Raw genomic sequence first — 25,549 nt, 5'->3', positions numbered from 1 at the left:
TCATTCAGGTTCTATTCTTGAAGGTTCTTAGTTGCCAAGCTGCTATGGGTTAACACACGTAAAGCGCCTTAGAACGGGGCTTGGCACACACTAAATGCTCAGTGAATGGCAGCTATCATTATAATTAGGCTTCTATTTTCAAAGGAGCTCTGGTGCCAAACTTCTATGAATTAGTACTTCCCATCTCAGAGCGAGAGCCAAAGTCTCGACAGAGCTGGAACCAGCTGGCCCTCTGCTCCCTTGTGCCCTCATCCCTCCAGCTCTGCCCTTACAGGCTCCTGCCTCCTCCCGCCCCAGTGCACAGTCCCCTCGCTCCCTCTGGTCTCTGTCACCTCCTCAGGGAGGGCTATACTATTTAAAATGGCAACCCCCTTCCAGAAGTGTTCTCCCTTCTCTGCTTTATTCTTCTCCTCAGCACCTACCATCACCCAGCATTCTCTCCATCTTGGTTACTATCTGTCCCCACCAGTGGGCCTGCCCCCCCCCCCATGGAAGCTCCAGGAGGACAATGATTTTATGTTACTCGCTGGTAAATTCCCAATGCTCCACATACAGCAGGGACCCAGAAGATACCGCTTAAATGAATTAATGGATCACAGTCCCTGCCTCAGAGTTATTCTAAGGACCTGATGATCTCATGCAAATAAAATGCAGCACTCTGAAAGTGCTGGGGAAATGGCAGCTGCAATTATAATTAAGGTTCTATTTTTGTAAGTTCCTAGATACACAACTTCTATGAGTCAATATATATAAAGCTCTTGGACTGGCACTTGGCACTCGGGAAGCACAGCTCTGCTTATAATTAAAGTCCTCTTTGTGCGGGCTCTCCGGCGGTGGCAGAGAACATCAACTGTCCTCCACAAACCGCTTTCTGCTCTCTGGGCACTGGGTAGACCTGCCCTTCCCAGACTCCCTTGAAGGGAACTGTGGTCATGTGACTAATTTCTCAGCAAAGGAACATAACTGGGAGCAGGTGGGGGGCTTGTACGAGATCACGTGTACCTCTCTAGGCTTGCCTTCCTCTTCCACCAGCAGGACCCAGGCCACAGCCACTCAGTCACGACCGGGCGGACGACAGCAGGCTTAAGAGAAGGCCTGGGTTCCCAAGTCACTGTATGGAGAAGGGCTGCCCACCAACCGGAAACCCCCACCCTGGACTCTGTTACGTGAGCACAAAGCTTCTGTTGTGCTGAGCCTGTACGTCATCGGGCCTATGAGTAAATATACAGAAGCCACATTGAACATAAGCCCTTAGTAAATGTTAGTAGTCTCAGCAACAGTGATCTTAAGGTTCCCCCAGGGAGGAGCCCAGGGGATGGGGGCATAAATGCCCAGGCCTGTGCCTTGCACACTCAAGCATAGACACACATGCATGCACGCGCGCACACACCGAACACGCTGGACCGACACACACAGAATTTAGCTTTTATTCTGGCCTTCACACAATCTACTGCTAAGAGGACACAGATCGGCGGTACCCCATCCCACATGACCACTGCGACCACCCCAATTTCCTCAGCCCCCTCCTCCCACCCCACCCCTTTAGCCAAGCTCCCTGGGTGGGGGGCCCTGCCTACACCTCGCCCCGGGCATGCAGCATGAAGTGCCCATGCAGCTCCCCGAGGTTGTCGAAGGAATCCTCACATTCCGTACAGTGGTAGGTGCCCTCCTCCTCCTCTTCTTCCTCGTCCTCCTCCCTCCCCACCGGCCGGCCCTCCCCAGCCCGAGGTGGCTCTTCCTCTTCCTCCCCAAGGGCTCTGCCTTCAGGGGCTGGAGCTTCCTGGGGGGCTGTAGCAGGGCAGCAGAGCCGGCAAGGTGGGGTGCCTGGTGGGGCCTCCCCAAGGGGCGAGCGGCCACAGAGCTGGCAGGGCTGGGCTGGGGGGCCCGGGGGCTGGGCTGCACGGGGGGCCCGGCGGGATGGGCCTCCCCGGCCCCCCCCCAGGCGCTGCTTCACCTTGTAGCCAGGGTCATATTCAGGATCGTCAGTGGCCTCCTCCTCCTCCTCCTCCTCGTCTTCTTCCTCTTCAGAGTCTGGCTCTGAGAGCGTGTATTCAGAGTCGGAGGAATGCTCCGGGCCTGCAGGGGGATGGACGGGGAGAGTCAGAGGCCAGAGGCATCTGAGGACAGTGCTGTGCCCCCTCCCCGAGCCCCATTCAGACTCACCACAGCAGGGAGGAGGCAGCCTGGACACAGCCCTGCCCCTCCCCATGGATGAACCCCTGTCGCACGGAGCACGGCCTGGCGCATAGCAGACACTCAGTGTCTGTGTATGAAGCAAACGAATGTCTTGCGAGAATTGCATCTCCGGGGTTTAAGCAGGACAAAGTAACAGCAATAAAAACAGTACCAGCAGCAGTGTTCACTGCTACTTCAGGAGCCCTGTTCTCCTGTATTAACCCACCTAATCCTTACAACCACCCTGTAAGGGACGTCCTGTTGTTATCCCTCAGTGACGAGTGGGAAACTGAGCTACAGGGCAGTTAGGCGACTCACTCGCCTCCAGTCACACATCTCCAACAGGGAAAGCTAAATATGGGTGGTGGCCAACTCCAGATCTTCTTAAGGAGACAAACACCTGAACAGGTATTCAAGCAAATTAAAACCCATACACGTGTGTACTTTGATAAGTGTGTGTGTATGTGTGTGTAGTTGAGTGAATGAAAATACTGATTTGCAAGTACAGATATATTGCTGGGAAGTCATGGCCATGTAGAACAAGTCTAGGACAAGTTTAGGTTAAAAAAAGGAAAAAGATTTGAAGTCACCGTAAAGGAAAGGGCGACACCGGCAGTTATGACGGAGGCTGCACGCAGAGCCCGGTCCGGGAGGAGGGACCCACCACAGCAGCGCCGTGTGCCCAAAGCATCCCCTAGGACCACAACAGCCTGGCCTGTGTCCATCCTGGCCTCTCTTCCTCAGTTTCCTTCAGCAGCCAGAAGGGTCCCGTGAGAACGGAGCCAGCCCCCGGGCTCCTCAACCCCACAGGCAAGCACCTGCCTCAGGGCCTTTGCTACCTTTCTTACAGACGGACAAGGCTTGCTCCCTCCCCTCGCCATGTCTGCTCAAGTGTCACCTTCTCAGTTTCACCCTGGTCACGCTGTCTAAACAGCAGTCCTTCCCCCTACGCCCTTAACTGCTTTTGTTCTTCTCCTCAACTTACTGCAGGTGACATCTACTCGTGTGTTTACAGCCTCTCCCCCAAAGCAGGGACTCTGGTTCATTGCTGCATCCCTAGCATCTAGGACACCTTCTATGTGCCTGGCATTCATTCAACTTGTCAAACCTTTTCTGAGGCCTTTCACATGTGCTGTTCCCTCTGCTGGGAATGGCTCAGCCCGCTTTTCTGCCTCATCTTTAGGACCTGGTAGGAAGCCTCCCTCCTCGGTGAGGCTGTCCCAGATCTCTTCATCCTAGGCAGCCAGTCACTTTCTTTTGCCCTCCGGCTGTCCTCACCAAGAGCTCACCCTGAGGGCTGTGCCTGTACAAAGTCCTTTCCCACCAGACCAGAGGGCGGGCAGGCCTGCTCTGACTCACCGCTGGGCCCCTGGCATCACCCGGCTCGGAAGAATCGGTTATACACGCTGGCCGAACGTCCCTCCCTGCGGCTCTCTCTCTTACTTGTTCCTGCCTCTGTCCTGCTGTCCCTCTGCCATTTTACACGTTTCCTGAGGCCTTGGCGTGGGCTGGTCCCTCTGCCTGGAAGGCTGGTCCCCACGCTGGCCACCTGGCGACCTCCTGCTCATCCTTCAGGACCCGCACAGGCTCTGTCCTCTATGGCGCTGGCTCCCTCCACTCTGGCTCCCGCTGGCCCCGCATCTCCCTGGGGGACTGTCCTAGAGGCTGTAGCTATCTGGGCCCCAGTAGGTCTCCCCCGTCAGACAGGGAACCCCCCTGAGGGCAGGTCTGACTCATCTTGGGGTCCCCAACACTGCCCAGCCCAGGGCGTGTCGGTGGAGTGAACAAGGGGGCCCTGAGGCCCTGGTCTCCTCCCTCCCTCCAGGCCTTTGGCTCTGCTCTTCCCTGACCTGATGAATTCCTGTTCCTCCCAGCACCCACGTCACGTCCTCTGTGCGGTCCTCCCTGACTCCTCAGGTGGTTGGCATCTCCTGTCTGGGAATCTCTGCCCCTACCCCCATCCAAACCCCAACACATCCTGATCACCTGGGTAGTGCCCTGGAGACTGGAGACCTCTGGAAGGCAGGACCTGGGTCTGGCCCATCTCCCTGTCCCCAGCAATGCTGTGTCCCCAGTGAGTCTCAGGAGGTATTTGCCGAATGGCTGCAAAACACGGAGGAAACCCCTTGGGCCTTGGGCTGGGGCCCCACCCCTTTCTCCTCCTACGAGGCCTTCACACCACCTGGCCTCCAAGGGTCTTCAATGCCCACTATGACTTCACGCAGCTGGCCTGTGAAAGGCAGTCAGGTCGTTGTCCACGGCTACCAGGTCTTTCACGTCCACTGTGACTTTCAGGACCACAAGCCCTTTTGCGCCTACCATGCCTTCTCCACCCACGAGATCCTCAGAGCCCGGCATGTCTCCGGCGTCCACTGGACCCTCGATGTCCACAGTGCCTCCCAAGCCCCCTGCCTCCTTGAAGAGCGCCAAATCGCCAAAGCCCAACAGCGCCTCAGTGCCCACCAAGCCATCAACAGCCCCCAGCTCGGTCACAAGCCCAAGCAGTTCCAAGTCTCCCAAGTGGGCAAGTACGAAGACAGCCCCTTCTAAACAGTCCGGCAGCAAGTCCCGAGCCCGCGGCAGGGCAAGAATGCCCAGCAAAGCCAGCACTGACACCACGGCCCGCAAGGCCAGCACCGACACCAGGGCCAGCAAGGCCAGCACCGACACCAGGGCCAGCAAGGCCAGCACCGACACCAGGGCCAGCAAGGCCAGCACCAACACCAGGGCCAGCAAGGCCAGCACCGACGCCGGGGCCCGCAAGGCCAGTGGGGTAAGACACCAGCAGCAGAGGGGCACACACAGCCGGGGCAGAACTCCTGGAAGAAGGGGAAGCCACAGCTCCAAGAGGGCACCCAGCAGGGCCAGCACTACCAGCAGGATGAGAACTCCTGGTGGCACCCCAGGTGCGCCCAACAGGGTGAGAACTCCTACTTCCCGGAAAAAACAGAGTGGGGGCAAGAGTTGCAGCCGGCCTAGAAACAACCGGGAAAGAAGTAAGAACCAGCGTAGAAACGTGAGCGGAGAGAAGAGTTACAGTCCACCAGGAGCCTCAGGCATGGAGGGGAGTTCCGGGCTGGCTATAACCACGGGCAGGGCAAAGAGTTACAGCCCCACTGGAAATCTCTTCAAGGAGAGAGGTTACAGCCAGTCTCCATCAACACCAAGGAGGGTAAAGAGTTATAGTCAGATGATCACCCCTAGCAGGGAATGGAGTTACAGCCCAACTGAAGTATCTAGCAAGGTCAAGAGTTACACCCAGGAGACTGCACCCGGCAGGACCCAGAGTCACAGCCAGTCTAGCACCCCTGGCAGGACCCAGAGTCACAGCCGGTCTAGCACCCCCGGCAGGATGCGAAGTGAGAGCCGGTCTAGCACCCCCAGCAGGACCCGAAGTGATAGCTGGTCTAGAATGCCCAGAAGGGCAAGAAGTCATAGCACGGTGAGAAGTCACAGTTGGAAGAGAAGTCACAGTAGGGCAAGAAGCCGTACCCGGAAAGGAACTCCCAGTCAGATGAGAAGACACAGCCAATCTAGAACCCACAGCAAGGGGGGAAACTATAACCAATCTAGAATCCCCAGAAGGGAAAGAAGCCCCAGCCAGGGGAGAGATCACAGACGTTCGAAAACACCCAGCTGGGAGAGAAGTTATAGTAGCCCATCTGGAACCTTCCGCAAAGAAGGAGATCACAGCCGATCTAGAACCTCCAGCAGTGAAAGAGATCACAGCCACACCGGAACCCCCAGAAAAGAGAGAGACCGCAGGCAATCCGGAACCCCTAGAAAAGAGAGAGCTCACAGCCAATTCAGACCCTTCAGAAAAGAAAGAGATGGCAGCCAATCCAGAACCCCCCGAGAGGAGAGAGAGCACAGCCTATCCACAACCTCTAGCGAGAGAGGTCATGGCCGATCTAGAACCCCCAGCAAGGGAGGAGACCACAGCCGATCTAGAACCCCTCCTAAGAAGAGGAATCCTAGCCCATCCACAGCCCCCCAAAGTCTCAGCCAGAAGGAGTTCATAAGCAGGGCACACAGTCCCGGTCAGAACAGAACACTGAGCAACACAAGGTGCCGCTCCCCCTCCGGATTTCTCAGTGGAGCCCCAATTTCAAACCCGGATGATGTTCAAAGCAGAGCCACCATCTCGAAGGCTGCCTCACCTGGAGAGAGGTCCTCATCGTCTTCTTCCAAGCTGGCATAGCCCCCAGTCTCAGCTGGCTCACGGGTCTCTGTCATGGCCAGGGGAGGAGACAGGAGACAGGAGCAGAGCAGCGGCTAGGCAGTGTCCCTCCCCGGCCAGCTCCCCACAGCCACACCTCAGGCACAAGTTCTCCAACGCAGGATGTCGGCAGAGAAGAGCAGGACGCTGGACAGAGGAAGGAAAGGCCTGTGGTGACTCAATAAATTTTTCACAGCATCTGCCTCCCGGGGGCCCAGCTGTGCGCTCAGTGCTGGGGGAAAGGAAAAGATAACCCCCAGATCCTTTATTGATCTTAGTTTTCCCCATCTGGGCAACAAAGCCGTCTGCGGTTCTTATTCAGCGGAATGGGGAAGGGGAATGTTCCAAATATTCAGCAACAGGTACTGGCAGGGGTACCAGTGAGAACTGACAGTGGACCGTGGGCCCAGACCTGCTATTAACCCTTTAGTTGCTGGACTGTGGGAAAGTCTGGGGCTGGGAGAGGGGTTCAGAGTGGCAGCTGGGGGTAGGGATTACTTGATGTAGTAGTGACGTACTAATCAAGCTAGAAGTATTTCAATATTTGAACAAGTGGTATGGCTGCACACTAGTTCGTGCCAGCCCTAGTTCTATACCATGGCAAGATGGTGTCTAGGGTATGAACCCTAAATCTGCCCTATTTTAGCTGTGTAGCTTCAAGCAAAGGACCTAACCTCTCTAGCCTGCTTCCTTCTCGGTACAAAAAGGGCTTCCATGGCTTAATTCATGCAGTCCTCGTAACTATGTTGAGACAGATGATCTCCATTGTACAGATGAGGAAACCGAGGCACAGAGAGGGTTAACAAGTAGCTCAAGGTCACACCAACCGGTTGATGGGTGAACTAGGATTTGAAGGCATGTTATTCTACCTCTCATAAAATGGTCCCTCAGCTGAAAAAAATTTTTGCAGACTCAGCAGGGCTCATTCAGTATAAACTGCTGGTAGGTGGCAGTTACTCCATCACCAGTGGTTGTTAATGCTCCCACTCACAGCACTTGCTATCCACTCCAGCCATTCCAGATGTACCACTTCTCCCTGTGCACAGCATGACTTTTCACATCTGTGGGTCTTAGCAAATCCTGCTACTGCTGTCTAGAATGTCCTTCTCCACTGTCTGCCTAGAGTACTCCAACTCTCCATTCTCCAAAGCCCAGCTCAAACACAAGAACCTCTGTACTTCTTCCCAGGCCAAATATCACCTCTGCCTCTTCTAAGGAGCCTTCTCTGACTTTTCCTTCCTAACCCTCTTCACCAATACCTCCCTACACACACACACAGCAGTTCCTTTGTCTTCTGCTGTACTCCTTGGCAGTAAAGAGCCAGGAAGAGCAAGTCAGTGAAAGGACTGGCAACCTCAGCTACCCCTTTTTGTGCCATGATCTGTGCTGGGTACTGGGTATATGATGGTGGAAAATACACAATCCCTTCAAAGCCTGGAAGTCAAGGGGCACCTGGGTGGCTCAGTCGGTTAAGGGTCCAACCGACCTCGGCTCAGATCATGATCTTGTGGTTCGTGAGTTCGAGCCCCGTGTCAGGCTCCGTGCTGACAGCTCAGAGCCTGGAGCCTGCTTAGGATTCTGTGTCTTTCTTGCTCTCTGCCCCTCTCCCACCCCCACTCTGTCTCTCTGTCTCAAAAATAAACAAACACAAACACTTAAAAAAAAAAATCAGAAGTGAAGCCTGGAGGAGCCTGGGGCATGGGAGGGCTGGTATCAATGGCAAGGGAGCTTTCTAAACACACCCCTGAATCTGGGCTTTAAGGACTGAAGATTCATAATTGGCAGATGACAGTGCTTATAATACCCTATTGCCTGTAGGGTCCCATTTAACTGGGGAGTTCTACTTTATGCCAGGATAAGTTTGCCAAATTGAGTAAATAAAAACAGACAATGCCTGGTTAAATTGAATTTCAGATAAACACGACAAAATTAGTACACACAGGTTCCAAGCAGTATTTGGGACAACCATTTCTAAAAGATTATTTATCTGACATTCAAGTTTGTAGTGCCTGGGTAAGCTCAGCCGTTACATGGCCGACTTCCGCTCAGGTCATGATCTCTGAGTCAGTGAGTTCTGAGTTCGAGCCCCACATCTGCCTCTGTGCTGACAGCTCAGAACCTGGAGGCTGCTTCAGATTCTGTGTCTCCCTCTCTCTCGGACCCTCCCCCACTCACGCTGTCTTTCTCAAAAATAAACATTAAAAATAAAAGAATAAATGAAATTCAAATTTAAGTGGATGTTCTATATGTTACCTGGCAACCACACACTACAGACGGGACTACTCATGAGATTACCAGGAGATATTGCTCACCAGTCCAGCCTACCCTCCCCAAAGCCCACATTACACGAGGACCCTTCCAGAGTATTCCAGATGTCAGGTGGAGATTCTTCGGTGCACAGTCCCATTCCTATAATGACTATGGTGGCCATACTGACTTCCACAATTTTAAAGAGTTATAAATGAGGCTCCCTCACTACCACAGAGAAAACAACAGTGCCAAGACCCTACTATATCCCGAACCTATAGCAACCAACTCCCAAGATGCCCTGCGAGAACATAAAAGGCACTCGTTCCCACAATGGAAAGGCAAGGAGGCCAGAGCAAAACCTTAACACAATAAGGACCAGTCCCCACAATGCCCTGCGGCAATTCTTCCCAGGATGCCTTGGGCCTATAATGACCACCTTCCAAGGTTCTCTGCGTCAAAGCACTCCAAGCGTTCAAGATGCTCAGCGAAAGGTGTGTAAGAAAACGGACCGGTTCGCCCCAAGGAGCTACAATAATCCTTCCCAGTATGCACCAGGCCCATAACGACTAGCAGACCGACTCCCACAATGCCTTAGGGCGGGGCGTCCCGTTTCCCCAGGCTGCCCCAGGCTGCAGAGAGCCGCGTTGGACGAGAAAAGGGAGCCTGGGTCTCGCCCTCCAGCCATGATGGGCCAAGACCGCTGCCGGCTCGCCCCGGTGATGGGAGCCGTCACTCCCATCATGCAGCGGTGCCGTAGCGCCCGCTTCCCAGCATGCCCCGCGCACCCCTATCCCTATCCCGGACACTCACCGGCACTAGCTGCCCCCGCTCTGGCTCGGCGGCGGCGGCTGCACGCCTGGGCTCTGCGCCTGCGCTGCAAATCGAGTAGGAGGGAGCACAGCCGCGTGAAGAGCATAGGGCGCTTGCGCGGCGAGATGGACCATTCCCATCGCACAGTGGGAAGAGGGGCTCTCCGAGTCGGGCCATCGACTAGACCCAAGCAGGGGCTTCCGGACTTTGCCCCTTGCTGTCCAGGTTTACTTGGTACAGTCCGCAGCTAGACGGAACCAGAAACTGCGAGGCTTGCGCGTGCGTGAACGAACAGGAACGCGCCTTATGGAAAGTGAGATGAGTTAGGGGTTGGGGGCGCCAATTAGGCTAGGGTCCTGGATTTGAGGCTTATTTGCATAATCTTAGCGCGGGACAATGGGAGCCTTATGGCCCTGAAGGGGTGATTTGCATATTCCCCGGAGAGGTCGTACTCCCGAAAGTCGTGATTAGCATATGGGGGGAGGGGGTGGCAGGGGGCGCGCCAGAACAAAGCGCATGCGCTGATGGATTGCGGACTGGAGAGGAGCGGGTGGCCTTGTTTTTTTTTGGCGTCATTTGCATCCGGAGAGGGGGCGCAAGGGCCAAGACACTTAGTGGCTTTCACAAACCCATTACCCACACCCCCCCAGCATAAATATTTATTGCTTTCTTCTGTGTCAAGCCTTGTGTTGGTGGGCACCGTGGTTTCCGCAGTGAACGAAACATACGTGGCCCCCATCCTCACAGCACCCCACTCAAAGGAAAGAGATCTACGCAAAATCAGAACCACAACCCGGAGCGGTCAGATTTGGGATGAGTGGAGCATAAGAAGCTGTGAGAGCCAGAGGAAGTGCCTGCCTCAGCCTGGAAAGGCTTCTAAGAGGTGGTGATCTTTTAAGCCAAGGATGAATAGAAGCCACCTCGAATAGGAGTCTTTCTGGCAGAGGGAACAGCAAGGGCAGAAGCCCACAGGCCAAAAAAAAAAAGTGCATGGTTTGGTTGAGAAAGTGATAGCAGCTAAGTGTGCCTGAAACACAGAATTAAGAGAGGGGAAAGGCTCCTCCGGGTGGAATGAAGAGCTCAGATTATGCTGACGGCAAAGGAAGCTAATTCCAGGCGTCCTGGAATTGACTTCTATTTCAGCTCAAAACTCTCCAAAGAGCTCCCCTTACACTTAAATCCAAACTCCATCATGGCTATACATACGGTCTGTTCCTACTTGTCTTTGACTTCACTCACCTCTCTGTATCCACTCCTGTGCACCGCCACTTCCCCTCACACTCCACAGTCTCTTTACCACCTCAGGCCTTTGCCCTTAGCTGTTTCCTTTGCCCGAAAATGCTTTTCCCTCTGATCTTTGAATAACCGATCCTGGGCCCATCATTCCTAGCTTGGCATAGGTGTTAATCAGACTGGCTCTCCCTGATCTTTCAAAGATGGCGCCTCCAATTTGCTTTAGAGAAGTGAGCAGGATGGTGGATAAAGCAGGATTGGCCCCCAGTTGATAGTTGTGGGAACTGGGGTGAAGGGTGTGTGGGACTTCACTGTCCTGTTCTACTTCTGTATTTGAAGTTTTCTATATTAATAGTGCCCCACATCCCCTCACCCTACATTTTATCTTAAGAGTACTTATGGAAATCTGAAATTAAATGTTTTCTGCTTCCCGTTTTCCTCATGGAAGCTTTGTGAGGGTAAGAAAGGAGTCGCCCTTTTTCTTTCGGTCCTCAGTGCCTAGAAACAGGATCAAGTTTCAGATTAGTGCTAAGCCATCTAGAATACCTAACATTTGTCTGTTTGATTCATCATGGCATCTTCAGATCTTTGGGCAGCACCTGGCACAAAGAAAGAGGTTAGTGTAATTTTAATCTAAAATTAGAATCACTCATTTAAAATGCAGTCGAATGAATGAGGGGCCAGGAATGCCAGGCTAAGGGGGCTTGACTTGACCTAGAGGCGATGGGGAGCTAGGGAAAGATTTTTGAGGAGAGCAGACACAGGTTTTGATAGGGCGAGATGTGAGTAATTGAAAGGTCCTTTGGAGATCGATGTCCGGGTTAGAGGTAAGCCAGGGGAAGGATCTGCGCCTTTGGCTGAGGGTGGAGTCACTCAGTGGCTACTGCAGACACAGGACTCAGTGACTTTTGGCTGTAGGAGTGGCCAGGGAAAAAAACAGAGTTCTTGGAAGGGTGGAGGTGCCCTTGAAGAGGTAAGGACCCTCTCCTGACTTGTACTGTCCACCAACAACCATCTTGTTTCTCTCCCTCCTCCCTCCCTTAGTTCAGTTTTCCCCCCAACAGAGTGCAGCTCTGGGCAGAGGGACAGACACACAGCCACCCCAGACACTTGTTCTCTCCTCAGTTTAATGGTGGTTAGTGGGATTGCCAAACCCCCTCCNGTGCAAACATGGCTTTGCAAAGAGGTGCCCAGAGCTCTGTGGAACTCCTACAATGGCTGGCATGGGGTCTGGGACCCCCAAAGAAATCTGTGTTCCCCTTCCCTGCCCACCCCACCCTTCCCAGAATCTGACCCCCTCCCCACAAGACCTGGTTCTGCAGCCTAGGGGCCCTGGCCTTCCCCCAGTTATCTTCCCCCAACCCAATCCCTACCGCCCTCCCTGGACTTGGGGGGTCTGGACCTTTGGCCCCTGCCCCCTGGGGGGCTCAGACCTCTGGGCCCTTGCTTCTGGCCCTTGCAGAGACCTGGGATCCGATACCCCCATCCCTGCCCAAGCGTCTGAGGTGTTAGTGGTGGGGGGAGAAGCCCACCATCCCAGACTCTGGTAAATGTCTTTGCAGCTGGCAGTGGGGTGGACCCCAGCCCAGGCCCAGGCGCAGGCCCGGGTGGAGGTGGGGTCAGATGAAGAATTCTTCTTTCCTCTTGTGTCCGTCGCTGCCATTGAGAAAGGCTTCTCTTGCTTCTCCCTGCTCATCCAGGCCACTGGCCTCGTGGGTCAGATAGGAGCCTGAGGGGTGACAGACCCCCAGGCAGAAGCGACATAGATGTGGACCCAGGAGTTGGACAGAAATATACGGGAAGGGGGAGACAGACAAGATACACCAGGCGAAGGAAGAGGGAGAAACGGAACATTCGGGGAGGGAGTCAAGTCCAGGGGATTGCAAAACAGGAGAAGAGAAAGAGGTAAAAGCAGAATTAGGAAGACTCCAAAAGTTCACAGAAAGACCAACCCTTATCCGTTCTCTTGGTGACGTCCCCTTGCTCTGCTCCCAACGAATCCAACAATTAGGGAGATGAATTGTTTTATTCAAACTCTTCGCCTTAAGTCACCTTCAACGTTTCACCGCTTTCAGAATCGCAGCCGAAAGACCCACCGCTTTTGGAATCTCGGCCTCAGGTCTCGGCAGGTCTCGAATCCCGGATCTAGGTTCCGCTCTCTTATCCCCTGGGCTCTACGCCCTCCCTCTTTCCAACCCGGGCTCTAGGCCCCGCCCTTCCCGAATCCCACAACCAACCACACCCCCTGCGGAATCCGCTCCCGCCCCCACTCACCCTTCTGTCGTACCGAGCACCAGACCATGCCCACCAGCACACATATGATCAGAAACACCAGTAGCGCCAGGATGCCGCCCACAATGGCGTAGGGCACCGACGTCTGAGCCTCTACCACCGCACCCGGGTCTGTCAGAGGGACAGGGCGCAGGACCAGGTCATCAGAGGACAGTCCCGGCTTGGCCCCATCGCTGCTGATCTCGTAAACCAATCCACACAACTAACCGCGCTTTTACGGATCACGCCCCTCAAACTACTACCACTCCTGGCCCCTTGTCATGGCTCCACTCTTTCCTGACGCCCCACTTCCACAAAGAATGCGTGCGTACTGGTTTGTACGCTGCCTGAACCAGCCTCTGAATCATTTTGCCAGAACTATCCCACTCCATCCCCCCACTACTCCCCAAAGAACAGAAACAGCACATCTCTTCGTTCGACACCTTTGACCCACAGAACCTGAGGTCCAAGTCCCTTCCCATCTTGTCTAAAACGCTCCAGGTTATTTAAAACTGCTGAGCTAGGGCCCAACAACTTCTAAAATTACTGCTCCACCGTCATAAGAGCTAAACACATAACACTTATTTTGTGCTAGGGGCCATTCCAACCGCTTTATATATTTAGCTCATGTATAATCTTCACAACCCTATGAGGTAGGTGCTATTGTTTATTTCCGCTTAACCGATGAGAAAACTAAAGCGCAGTGTTAAGCGCAAGGGGACGCTGCAGAGCCCAGTCTGAACCCAGACGGTCAGTCTGGTCGCAGAACTCCAGTTCTGTTGGCTGTTGGCCCAAAGAATCCCCCTTTGCCACAGGCCCCTCAAACACCCATGCGGCCTTGAACCATCCAATACAGCTCGCCCATTCCCAAGACCCCGCCCCTCCCAGGCCGAGCGGAGACCTCCTCCGAGGCCCCGCCCCCACCCTGAGCCCCGCCCCCAGACCTGCGGCTGCGTGCCCTCACCGTAGACCACGAGTACATAGAGCGCCCTCGCGTGGCCGTGCTTGTTCGACGCCTCGCAAGTGTAAGTGCCATTATCTGCGGATACCAAGCCTGGCAGCGTAAGCGTCTCCCCGACCGCTTCGGCGCGCTCCGGCAAAGACTCATTCCCGCGGTTCCAGCGGATCTGGTTTGGCCTGGGGATGAGAAAAGTATAGTGAGAGTTAGGGACACAGGTGCCAGCCTCCAACTCTGACTTCTCTGTAATCTAGATATGCAGCATCTGCAAATAAGGGGGTCCTTACTCTCCCTGTTGTAGCCAATAAAACCAACAGTCGCCGGCCCAGCTTCCATCCATCAGTCTCAAGAATCCTAGCCTCCCATCCCCCGCCCGTTCTACTGTCAAGATCCAGGAGTCCAGGGCCTCACAGCCTCCTCCCAGCAGGGCGCATAAGTCCGCCCCAGCCCCTTCTGTTTGCTCAGTCCCCTTTCCCGAGACACAGGTGCCCAGGTCCCCTGTCTTCTTCTCAGGACCCAGGAGTCTCGGGTCCAAGAACTCACCTGGGGTTCCCCGTTACAGCACACGTTAGCACCAGCGTGTCTCCCTCCCTCACTACCGCTTGGGAGGCATGGATCCGGGCCGTGGGAGAGTCTGTGGGCCGAAGTGAGATGAGAGAGTACTGGTCCGGGACATCACGCGGGGCTCGAAACCCTCCCGGGGGCAAGTGGCTGGCGTTGGGACCCTCCGGCCCCCCGGGTCCCGGCCCTCCGGGCACTTACACTGCACGTCCAGCACGTACTGCGTCTGCTTGCTGTGTCCGGAGGGCAGCGCCTGGTTCTGCGCCTCGCAGATGACGATACCGCCGTCGTCCTTGCGGTCCACGCGAAACCTCACTGTGCTCGCCACGCTCCAGACTTTGCCATTCTCCTGGCCGCTGCTCATTCCTGCCAGGCCGGCCCGGACTCCGTCAGGCCGGGATTCCGGCTCCGCCCANTGTGCGCTCTTCTCCAAGCCCCGCCCACTTACGCGGCAGCAGGTCCCAAGACCCGCCTCCTCTCAGGCCCACCCCTTCGCCGGCACCTCCCGGGTGTCCCCCACCCCAGTTAGTACCTTTCAGCTCCTTGCGGTCCCGGTACCAGCGCAGGACAGCGGCAGGGCGGGACCGAGGAACCAGGCAGTTGAGCTCCACCTCGCCTCCCTCCACCGCCTGCTCCCGGACCTCCACCACGGGATTCTCCGGGGCCACTGCAGGGAGAGAGGGGTAACGGGGGCGGTGGGCGGAGGCTCCGAGGTGGACTCAAAGTAACTAAGTGCAACAACTCCCTGGCGGCAGGGGTCAAACACAGGCTGGAAGTCAGCAAGAACGGCCCTGTTTACTGGGGCCAGGTGCCCAGGAGGTTAAAAACAGCCAGATTAAAAAATCAGGTCTCGGGATAACGGATAAGCGGAGAAAAAAGGAGGCGATGAGGTTGAGGAGGGGGAGGCGTTACCCAATACAGTGAGCGTGGCAATCTGGTGGTGGGTATCCTCCGTGTAGAGCTGGCAGAAGTAACCCCCCTCGTCCTCCAGGCGGGCATCTGAGAGCCGGATCCGCACGCGACGCGGGGAGAACTCCTCGAGCTGGAAACGCTCATCCTTCAGGGCTAGACAGACACGGAACAGGAAGGAGTGAACCTAGGGAATTCTGGCCCCGCGGGCCTGCCCTTCCTCCAGGAGCTTAGAGTCCTGCGCTCTGCCCCTTTTCTCCATCCAGCCATACCTACATCTAAGCCCGCCCCCCCTAGTTACTCCCTTGGGGACCCACAATGATCCAGGCCCTCCTGCCCACAGGACCAGTTGTCCGGACCCCTAGCTCCACGCTCTGTCAGGCCCCGAGTCCACATCTCCTTCAAGACTCCGGATTCCCAACCCCGCACTCACCACGGGTACCATTGAAGAAGAGGGTCTGCCGGGCTGGGTTCTGAATGACAACTATGGACCCATCATACTGGTGCAGGCGGCAGGTTATCTCGGCCACCCCTCCCTCAGCCACAGTCACGTTCTCTGTCTGTACTTCCTGTCCAGCCCCTGGACCAGCAGAGAGACAGGATAGGAAACTCACTGAGGGCTGCAATTCAATCTTGTCCCCCGTTCCTCCCCCATCCAAAGCAACAATCGCACTCTCTCCCCTCTCGTTCAGTTCCTTGCATCCAGCCTTTCCTGAGGGCTGGACTCTGGGAGATGAAGAAAACCTGCTCCAGAGAAGCTACAGTGACGATCCAGTGATATGTGATCTAATGGAGACAGCACAGAGCACACTGGGAGCCCAGAGGAGGGGAGAGTAAGGCTGCCTAGGGAGATGGGTGATTAGAGAAGGTTCTGGAAGAAAGCTCCATTGGATCCAGATTTTAGAGTGAGCAGTTCGCCAGGTGAGGGGAACTGCTCTGTGTTCACCAAATCCCACCTTTCACACCTGGGCACCCGTTGTAACTTTTTCTGCAATGGTGGCCACGATATTCTTCCCATCCCTGTATATGCCCTTTGTAAGTTGACTTTGCCCCTCCTCTCCTTAAGGAGGCACTCCGACCCTTTGAATCTGGGCAGGCCCTGTGACTTGCTTTGATCACCAGAATTTCCTAAAAGTGATATTGGATGAGTTCTGGAGCCTGGCAGTTTCCATTCGTGGCCTCTCGCTGCCTTGATACCATCAGATGAAGATGTCTGGACTAGCTTCCTTTTTTAAAAAAACAATTAAAAAAAAAGTTTTTACTTATTTCTGAGAGAGACAGCGCGAGCAGGGGAGGGTCAGAGAGAGAGGGAGACACAGAACCCAAAACAGGCTCCAGGCTCTGAACTAGCTGTCAGCACAGAGCCCGATGCAGGGCTTGAACCCACGAACCGCGAGATCATGACCTGAGCCGAAGTCGGATGCTCAACCGACTGAGCCACCCAGGCACCCATGGACTAGCTTCCTTAAGGGACTACATGGAGAGAGAAGTCCAGCCAGTGGCCAGCACCAACTGCCGGTCATGTGAATGAGGCCATCCAGGCCCATCCAGCCCCAAGTGACTGCAGCCACATGAGTGACTCCAGCTCAGACTGAGAGATGAACTCCACCCAACCGATTCAGTCCAGATTGCTGACTCTCAGGGTCATAAGCAAATAACTATGATTGTTGCTTAAAGCCACTGCATTTTGGAGGGTCTGTTACACCACCAAAGTTAACTGGTATGACACACGATTGATTGGGCTACCTGTCCTCGCATCCCTTGTACTTAGTTGGGGCCATGTGGCTGATTTCTGGCCGATAGGATGTAGGCGGAACAGAAAAACACCTCTCCAGCCTGGCTCATGTCACTCGCAGTCCTCCTTGCTGGCTAGATGGAGAGGACCCCAAGGAGCCTAAAGGAGAACAGGATCACAAGCTGGAAGGAGCCCAGGGCCCTGACCGACTGCCCGCTGTGACCGGCCTGCACAGGACTGTAACATGAATGAGAAATTCACTTTTTTGTTAAGCCTTTGGGATTTTGGGGCTCTTGTTATTGCAGTTAACCTACCCCAATTCATCCATCAGAGAAGCAAGGTAGGGGATTAGTAAGGGGGTATTTTCAGCAGAGGCAGCAACCTAGAGTAAAGCTCAAAGCTGGGATTAATCAGCATCACCATCATCACTGTCACCGTCATCTTCAAAATAAAATAACCACAATCACGACTATTTATTAGGCACTTGCCCTGCCAGGCTCTGTGCTAAGGGAGTTACCCATATAATTTCCATTTAATCATCACAATACCCAAATACGTTAGACACTATTCTCAATCCCAGCTTTAACAGTTTCCTAATGTTTATTTTTACTTTTGAGAGAGAGAGAGAGAGAGAGAGGGAGGGAGAGAACATGAGTGGGGGAGGGGCAGGAGAGAGGGGGACACAGAATCCGAAGCAGGTTCCAGTCTCTGAGCTGTCAGCACAGAGCCTGACGCGGGGCTTGAACTCCAAACCATGAGATCATAACCTGAGGCGAAGTTGAACGCCTAACCGACAGAGCCATCCAGGCGCCCCAATCCCCAGCTTTTTATTTTTATTTTTTTATTTTTTAAAAAAATTTTTAATGTTTTAATTATTTCCTTAAATGTTTTTTTTTTTTTCTAGGAGAGAGAGAAGAGACAGCGTTACCAGGGGAGGGTCAGAGAGAGAGGGAGTCACAGACTGAACCAGGCTCCAGGCTCTGAGCTGGCAGTCAGCACAGAGCCCGATGTGGGGCTCGAACCCATGAACAGTGAGATCATGACCTAAGCGAAAGTCGGACGCTTAACCGACTAAGCCACCAAGGCGCCCCTATTTCTGAGAGAGAGAGAGAGAGAGAGAGAATCTGAAGCAGGCTCCAGGCCCTAAGCTAGCTGTCAGCATAGAGCCCGACGTGGGGCTCGAACCCACGAACTGTGAGATCATGACTTGAGCCGAAGTCGGACGGTGAACTGACTGAGCCACCCAGGCGCCCCAATCCCCAGCTTTTTAAAATTCCCATTTCATAGATGAGAAAGTTGGTCCAGAGAGGGGAAACGACTTGCTCAAGGTCATAGAGTGGCAGTGCAAAGGCCAGGATCTACAACCAGAGCTCTCTAATTCTACATTTTGTATCCATATCCACCTCCTGGCTGTCTGGGTGAAATTGTGCAGCCATTGGGAGGAGGTGTGGGATATGCTAAGTGGAGGGCCACAAATGCCAAACCCGGAGATTAGCTTTGATCCTGAAGGCCAGTGGAGGCTTTGAAGCAGGAAAGGGCCGTGATCAGATCTGGTTATTTACCTTCAAAGGTGGCCTAACTCTGACTCTGTGTCTCTTGCATTCTGTCCCATGCATTCGAGTGTTTCCTGAGCAGTAGGTAGGTGCTTAGGGGCTGGGTGCCCAGAGATGAGTCAGATGAGGTCCCTGCCCTGGGAGGCCTTCAAGATTTACAGGAAGTAGACGCAAATCACTGTAATTGCCCATCAGAAGTGTTATGTTCCCTGTAAGAGGGCTGGGTAACCCAATTTTGATGCTGAGAGGTAGAAAAGATTAATTCTGGAGAATGGAGGCAGAGACAGCTAGCTTTCCACCCAGCATCCATAATCCCCTTTCTTCTTAGTAAAAGAACCCTGATTATATTTATGGTTGCCCTATGTCCGGCAGAAAAAAATTATTTCCCAGACTCCCCTGCAGCTAAATGAGGCCATGTGATAAAGTGTTGTACAATTTGATATAAGGATGAGTGATTTCTCTGGTAATTCGTGTGGGAAGTTCAGGAGGACTTCCTAAAGAAAGGGAATATAGTCCTTTTTCTTCCAGGTTTCCTTTATGCTGTCTGGAACTAGGATGTGATGTCCGGATTCTGGCAGCCACTTTGACCAAGAGGACTAGGGCACCAAGGAATGATGGAACTAAGCTGGAAGGTGCCTGAGTCTCTGGGGATGATGTGGAGCTGCCTCCAAAGCCCTGGCTGTCTACTTCTAGACTTCTCTTCAGTTTGAATATAATGTTTTGTGTACTTAAGCCACTCTTAGAGGTTGACTTAGCACTTCCTGGAATATCAAGCTTAACATGTCCAATCCTGGCCCCAAATATTTTTTCCTCCCCCCGTTTTTCTCAATCTCAGTAAATAGCACAACCATCCACCCAGTTGCTCAAGCCAAAAATCCTTCCCTCTCTCTAACATCCATTCCATCAGCAAGATCTATCCATCTACCGCTAAAGCATATCCCAAGTCAGTTCATCTTTCTACCACCACCCTGGTCCAACGACACGGTCTCTTACCTTGACCTTCAAGAGCTACTTAGGGGTCTCCCAGCTTCCATGCCTGCCTTCCTTCAGGACATTCTCCACACAGCAGCCAGATGGAGTTTTCAAGAAGGTAAATCAGATCAAGTCACCTCTCTACTTAAAACCTTCTGAAGGCAGGTGCCTGGCTGGCTCAGTTATTAAGCATTTGACTTCAGCTCAGGTCATGATCTCATGGTTCGTGAGTTTGAGCCCCACATGGGGTGAACACGAGCCCCACATAGGGTGAGCCCCACTTCTCTCTCTGCCCCTCCTAGGATTCTCTCTCTCTCTCCCCCTCACTCACTTGCACCCTCTCTCTCAACAACAACAACAACAACAACAACAACAGACAACCACTCTCCATCTACTTCCTTGACTCCAGGTGCACCGGCCTTGATCTTCCTCAAATTCACTGAACTTGCTCCCACCCCATGGCCCTTGCACTTGCTCTCCCCTCTGCCTGGAATGTTCTTCACTGCCTCCTGTTGTCATTCAGGTCTCTGCTCACATCCACACCTCCTCAGGGAGACCTCTGCCCACACCCCGTCCCCTTACCTCCAGAACACTTTCTGTTCTGTCCCCCCTGGTTTTATTTCCTCTACAGAAATGTCACTGAAATTATTTTGGTAATTCGCTTGCTCATTTATTGTGTTTGTCCCCTACCATGAGAATACACACCCCATGCAAGCAGGAATGCAATCCATTGGTTTCACTGCTGTACCCCTCATCCCCGAAAGCATCCCTGATGCTAGATATAAGTGTTTGGGGAGATTGACAGATGAATAGCTTGTGTTGGGCAGGATTTCCTTTCAACCTCACGAGGACTTTGTGACATCATTATCCTCATGGGAAACACCCGGGTTGATCCCAGCTGTGCCACTGGCCATCTTTGTGGCCTTGGGCAAGCAGCATGACTTTTCTGAGCTTCAGATGCCCCGTCTGTAAAATGGGAATGATGCCAGTGCCTCTCTCCTAGGGATCAGCCCAGCAAAGCTGCTGTTATTACAACTCCAGAAACACGTCCATGCACATGAAAACTGGCCTGCCTGCACATTCTGGCACTTAAAAAACAAAACGAAACAAAACAAAAACATCCTGAAGCCTATCCATTGATCCTGGACCTCGGGGCTAACCCAGTGCTAGCCCCCCATTTTACAGATGTGGAGAATGAGGCTCGGGGATCCCAGGCCTGTCAGTGGCAGAAAGTCAACATCTCCTGGGAGCCATCAGGACCTCTGCATCTGCCCCCCGCCCCTGCAAATTATTCCTCTGCTGTCTGCTTGAGGGTGCACATGGGGTGAGGGTGGGGGGCTTTTGTCTTGTTCCCTCCCCCTCCTGAGGAGTCAGTAACCAACAGTGTCTGTGCCTGGAATATTAATGTCCCAGGAGCTTTTGTTTCAGGGTTGGGGAGTTGGGGGGTGGTGAGGCGGGACTTGCTGGTCCGACAGGGCTAAGCTTTGGGGACTTGGGCACTGGCCCTTTAAACGCTGTTGACAGCCTGGAGTCGTCATGGGGATGGTGCCTGGAAAAAGGGACTGGGGAGGGCTTGGGAAAGAGTGGCTGAGCAGGTGATAGGTAGAGACCCAGAATCCAGCCCTCTCCTCCCTTCGATCCTGAAATCCAGCTCCAACCGTGTCTTCTCCCAGGACCCAGGAGTCCAGGCTCCTAGCCCCCTCCTCCAGTCAGGATCCAGGAGTCTGGGTTCTCAGCCTCCTCCTCCTTCAACCCCAGAAGTCCTGAGCCCCAGCCTTCTCCCCCTTCAAACCCAGGAGTCTGGGCTTCCAGCCCCCTCCTCCTTCAGGACCCAGGAGCCAGGGGTCCAGAGTACACAGCTGGTGGATGTTTCCACGGAGACTAAACAGGGTGGGGGGAGCACTTCCTGGGTCCTGAGTCAGCAAATACCCAAGGGAGTCTCAAGGTCACGATTCCGGGAAGGTCACAGCCACCCCCTCCGTATCCGCTCCCCAGGGGGCTCATGGCTTCATGCCTCCTTCCCCCACTTCCTCCCCTAGGGAGGTGGTACATCCCTGCGTCCTGAATGAACCCCCCCTCAGCCCCCCATCAATGGCGGAGTCCGAACATCCTTGCACAAAGCATCAATTCTTCCCCAGCTCAGCCTTGTGAAGGCGCCTGTATTCGCAGGACCTAGGCGTCAGGGTCCCAGCCCCTCCTCCCTCGGAAACCTGGAGTGGGACCCCCAGTCCTTTCCTCTCCCAGGACTCAGTAGTCTGTACCTCCATTCCCCCCACAAGACCTAGAAGTATGGATCCCCAGCCCTCTTCTCCCCTTAGACCTTGGAATCCAAGCCCCCAGCCCCCTCCTCCCTCTGGGACACATGTCCAGGACCCTTAGCCTTCTACCTCAGATCCCATCCCCGGAGCCTAAAATCCTGGCCCCTCCTCCCGCAGACCCAGGAGTCCAGGCCCCCAGCCCCCTTCTCTCCTGGAAACTTGACTCGGGTCCACAGTCCTCAACCCTCAGAATGACAGTCCTACCTTCCCCCAGCCCTGCGTCCCTCTCCTAGCTGGCGACCAAGCATCAGGTGGGGGCGTAGGGGTGAGTCAGCAGCCTCACACACAAAGTGGCCCCTGAGGCCCCCACATTCTTGGGATATTCGGAACTCCCTAGATTCTGGGCTTCAGGCCCAGCCAGGGGGTGGGAGGTTCCCCCTGGGCGTGGGGTCATGGGGGAATTCCTGCTTCAGGAAGGGTGCAAGCCTGCACTGAGCCCTCACTCTCCTACCCTCCACCCCCAGTGCTCTCTGGTCAGCCCCTCCCAGGAGAGCCCAGACCCTGTCGCTGCCCTCTTGCCCAACTGAGTTCCTGCAAAGGAGGCTTGGTGCCTGGCTCCCGGAAGACCTCTGGGCCTGAGGTCTGCACTGGCAGGAGCCAGTGGGTGCTCGGGTCTTAGTGCCATAGGCCACTGGGCGCTGGCGAGTCTGACTGTCTCCAAGCACCCCCCCACCTCCCCCACCCAGAGAGAGAAAGCTGCCTTTGTGTTCCCCAAGACGGGGACAGGCCAGGCTCGCACGACATTAACCCACCCCGGGCCCCAACCCTGCTGTGTCTAAGGTCTTGGAATCCAAACCCTGCTGTGTCTAAGGTCTTGGAATCCATTGCTGATCCTGACCCCTGCTCTCGAGACGCAGGCATCCAGCTCATGGGTGGGTGGGGGTCAGTGACAGAAGCCACCCAAGACCTGCACCCCAGGGTGACTCACATTGGGGGCAAGGTCCCCCGTGCTCTCAGAGTGACCTGTCGGAACTTTAGCTGCGGGAAGTGAGTCACTTAGGAGGAACACACTTGGGAACACAAGCTCCCTCTCTACGAACCCCCTAACTCTTAATGGTCTTTCCGTCTTTTCTTTGTATCTGGCTATCTGTTTCCTCTGCCCCTTTCTGTTCTATCCAGTGCCCCGGCCTGTGGATCTCGGGTTCTGCCTGCGTGCATCTGGGCAGGTGACACATCTCTCTCTTTCTCACTTCCTCTCACCGGCCCACCCTGGCCCCTTCTTTCCTTTGGTATCAACCTCCTCATCCTTCTCTGGTATTCTTGGCAGATGTGTGAGCCAGGAAAAGAGAATTCGGTTTTGGAAGGGCACAAATGGGCCCCCATCTTCCACCATCATTCCTGCTGGGTGGTCAAAGTGAGAAAGGAAGGGGCTGACTAAGAGGAAGATGATGGGGTGGGGGTGGGGGGGACCATGCACAACACCTGAAATCTGGTGGCCAAGGTCATTCGGAAATATTTGGCGAAAAGGAAAGCAGACTGGGCGCTCTGACACCATGTACCCCAGCCCTGTAGCCCACGCTGTACAGAAGGGTGAACGTGGGGCTCAGAGAAGGGCAGGGGCTGACATAAAATTATACTGGAGAGGCCTGGGTCCTCAGCTCCCGGTCCAGAGTGTTCACCCAGCTCTCTCTCAACTTGTAAAGCCCCATGCCATTTAATTTAGGGAAAGTTTAGAGAAGTAGGATTAGGGTGCCAGGAAGCAGCGACTTGAACATGAACCGAGAAATAAGCCTCTCGAGCTACCTCCCAGGAGTGCTGGAGAAAAGACTATTGAACTGGTTGCACAGTCAGTCATCTTAGGCCACCTTCTGATTCTGACAGAGTCCATCCCATGATTCTAAGCTGTCAAGATTCCAGATGTCAGAGGTGTCAAGATTCAGGATCTCCTGGTGGTCAAGATCTCAGAATTTTAAAGCTGTCAAGAGGCTAGAATCCTAACGCTGTCAAGGTTCTAGAATTTGAAAGGTGTCAAGATTCTAAGGACTTGGGGATTCTAGAATCCCAAAGATGCCAATGTTTTAAAATGCCCTCAGGTTCTTTGTTTACTGGATTTGTTGGCTCTAGGATTCTATGAACCTGGTTTGGAGGCCTAAAAAAAGACAGAATAATAAAATTGAAGGGCAATGTAGCTAAGGTACCAAAGCGCTCACTGGGGGGAAATTGTGGCTTGTCTGCTGGGAAGAAAGGAGGGAATGATCAAAGTTCAGAGCTACGGCAGAAGACTTTAGAAGAAAGCAAGGTGCAGCGTGAAAGGTCAGCTTTGCCCCTCACCTTGTCCTGAGGAGAGGGAGGCTCTGCCCCAAACCCTGTGGTGGGGGGTGCATAACTGTACCCAACTTGCCAGAAACCCCTCCGGAGGTCTGAGCTGGAGTGCCTTTCTGGTCACTGAGCTCAACACTTTACAGAAAGGGGAACTGAGGCCCAGAGAGAGGAGAGGGCTTGAGGTCAGCTGCTGGGGCAAATGGGAGGAGGCAGGATGTAAATCCGGGACCCCCAGCCCTGTGCCATCTGGCTACAGGCCTCCCCCAAATCTCTACATACCCCCCCACCCTCCACTTCTGCCCAGCCACCTCCCAGCCATCCATTCCTCCTAAGAGTGGCCTTACCCGCTGGGGAGGGGGTGACCTGTGGCAGGTTGGAGGCACACACAGTGTGAGAGTGTGTGTGTGTAGGTAACATTTCCTGACCTTGTCCCCAGCCTCAGGGTCAGCCTATCTTGGAGGTGTCTGGCTTTTCACAGTGTGTGATGTGGCTCTGTGGCTGGCTCCCCGGATGTCCCGGAGGGGGGCTTCTCTGTGAGTTATGGTCTGGGTGTGTGAATGGGTGGGGAGGGGCAGCAACTGCGAGGCATTTGCTGAATCCACGTGTGTGCCCACATGCCAAGGTTCCTCACACACTTCCCCCCGCACATGCACACACACATTTCCCTCCAAGGCCCTTCAGGATGCCCTATCTGACTCCATCCCTCTCCAGGGCCCAGAGGGATAAAGGGATGGAGGAATTAAGGATGGGGATCAGGGAGGTTGTAGGGGTAGAGAAGGGAGCAGAGAGGCAGGGGACAGGGAGACACTGGGACAGAGAGGCGGGGATGGATAGTGGGGGGAACGAGGAAGAGAGGTGACAGAGGGGGCTAGAGAAACAGGCAGGAAAGATAGGGATAGAGACGAGAGGATGGGACAGATGGGGGACAGAGGGAAAGGGACAGAGAAACAAGGGTGACAGTGAGACGGGGACAGAGAGGGAGAATGGGGGCAGAGAAGGAGAGCAGAAATACAGAGAGACAGAGAAGGAGAATGGAGAGGATGACGGGGGGACAGAGTGACCCGGTAAAAAGGGGCAGAGACCAAAGGACAGAGGTGAGGGACAAAGGATGGAGAGGTGGGGGACAGGGCGGCAAGGAGAAAGGGGGACAGACGGGGGGACAGGACTTCCAGGCTGAGGGACAGAGGACAAGGATAGGGGGACAAGGAGAGAGACTGAGGGACTCACAGGCGGACAGAGAGACGCAGAGACAGAACAGAAGGACAGCGGGACCGGCCCGGAGAAGGCGGGCTTGCGGAGGGGGGGGGTGAGGATGGTGGTCTC

The 25,549-nt window shown here is 54.4% G+C and overlaps 3 protein-coding genes across 3 annotated transcripts; 1 reads left to right on the top strand and 2 right to left on the bottom strand.

The window, feature by feature from the left end:
* Positions 1–1,407: 1,407 nt before the first annotated feature.
* Positions 1,408–6,419, bottom strand: ZNF428 (zinc finger protein 428). The gene is made up of 2 exons (XM_077747389.1): positions 6,336–6,419; positions 1,408–2,076 (listed from the first exon to the last, which is right to left on the bottom strand). Exons 1-2 carry the CDS (start codon positions 6,409–6,411, stop codon positions 1,574–1,576), a joined length of 579 nt encoding a protein of 192 aa, XP_077603515.1. The 5' UTR covers positions 6,412–6,419; the 3' UTR covers positions 1,408–1,573.
* Positions 4,378–6,376, top strand: SRRM5 (serine/arginine repetitive matrix 5). The gene is given in 2 exon segments (XM_077747388.1): positions 4,378–4,440; positions 4,442–6,376. Coding segments are annotated over 2 exon segments (1,998 nt in total).
* A 5,561-nt stretch (positions 6,420–11,980) lies between the features above and the next one.
* Positions 11,981–17,167, bottom strand: CADM4 (cell adhesion molecule 4). Its single transcript, XM_077747285.1, has 9 exons — positions 17,133–17,167; positions 15,820–16,112; positions 15,390–15,542; positions 15,010–15,144; positions 14,679–14,843; positions 14,460–14,550; positions 13,923–14,095; positions 12,962–13,090; positions 11,981–12,416 (listed from the first exon to the last, which is right to left on the bottom strand). Exons 1-9 carry the CDS (start codon positions 17,165–17,167, stop codon positions 12,307–12,309), a joined length of 1,284 nt encoding a protein of 427 aa, XP_077603411.1. The 3' UTR covers positions 11,981–12,306.
* Between the last annotated feature and the right edge of the window lie 8,382 nt (positions 17,168–25,549).

This window comes from Crocuta crocuta, unplaced genomic scaffold (genome assembly GCF_008692635.1).
Source record: "Crocuta crocuta isolate KB4526 unplaced genomic scaffold, BGI_CrCroc_1.0 scaffold334, whole genome shotgun sequence".
Classification (NCBI taxonomy): Eukaryota; Metazoa; Chordata; class Mammalia; order Carnivora; family Hyaenidae; genus Crocuta; species Crocuta crocuta.
This window is presented reverse-complemented; position numbering and strand designations above follow the sequence as displayed.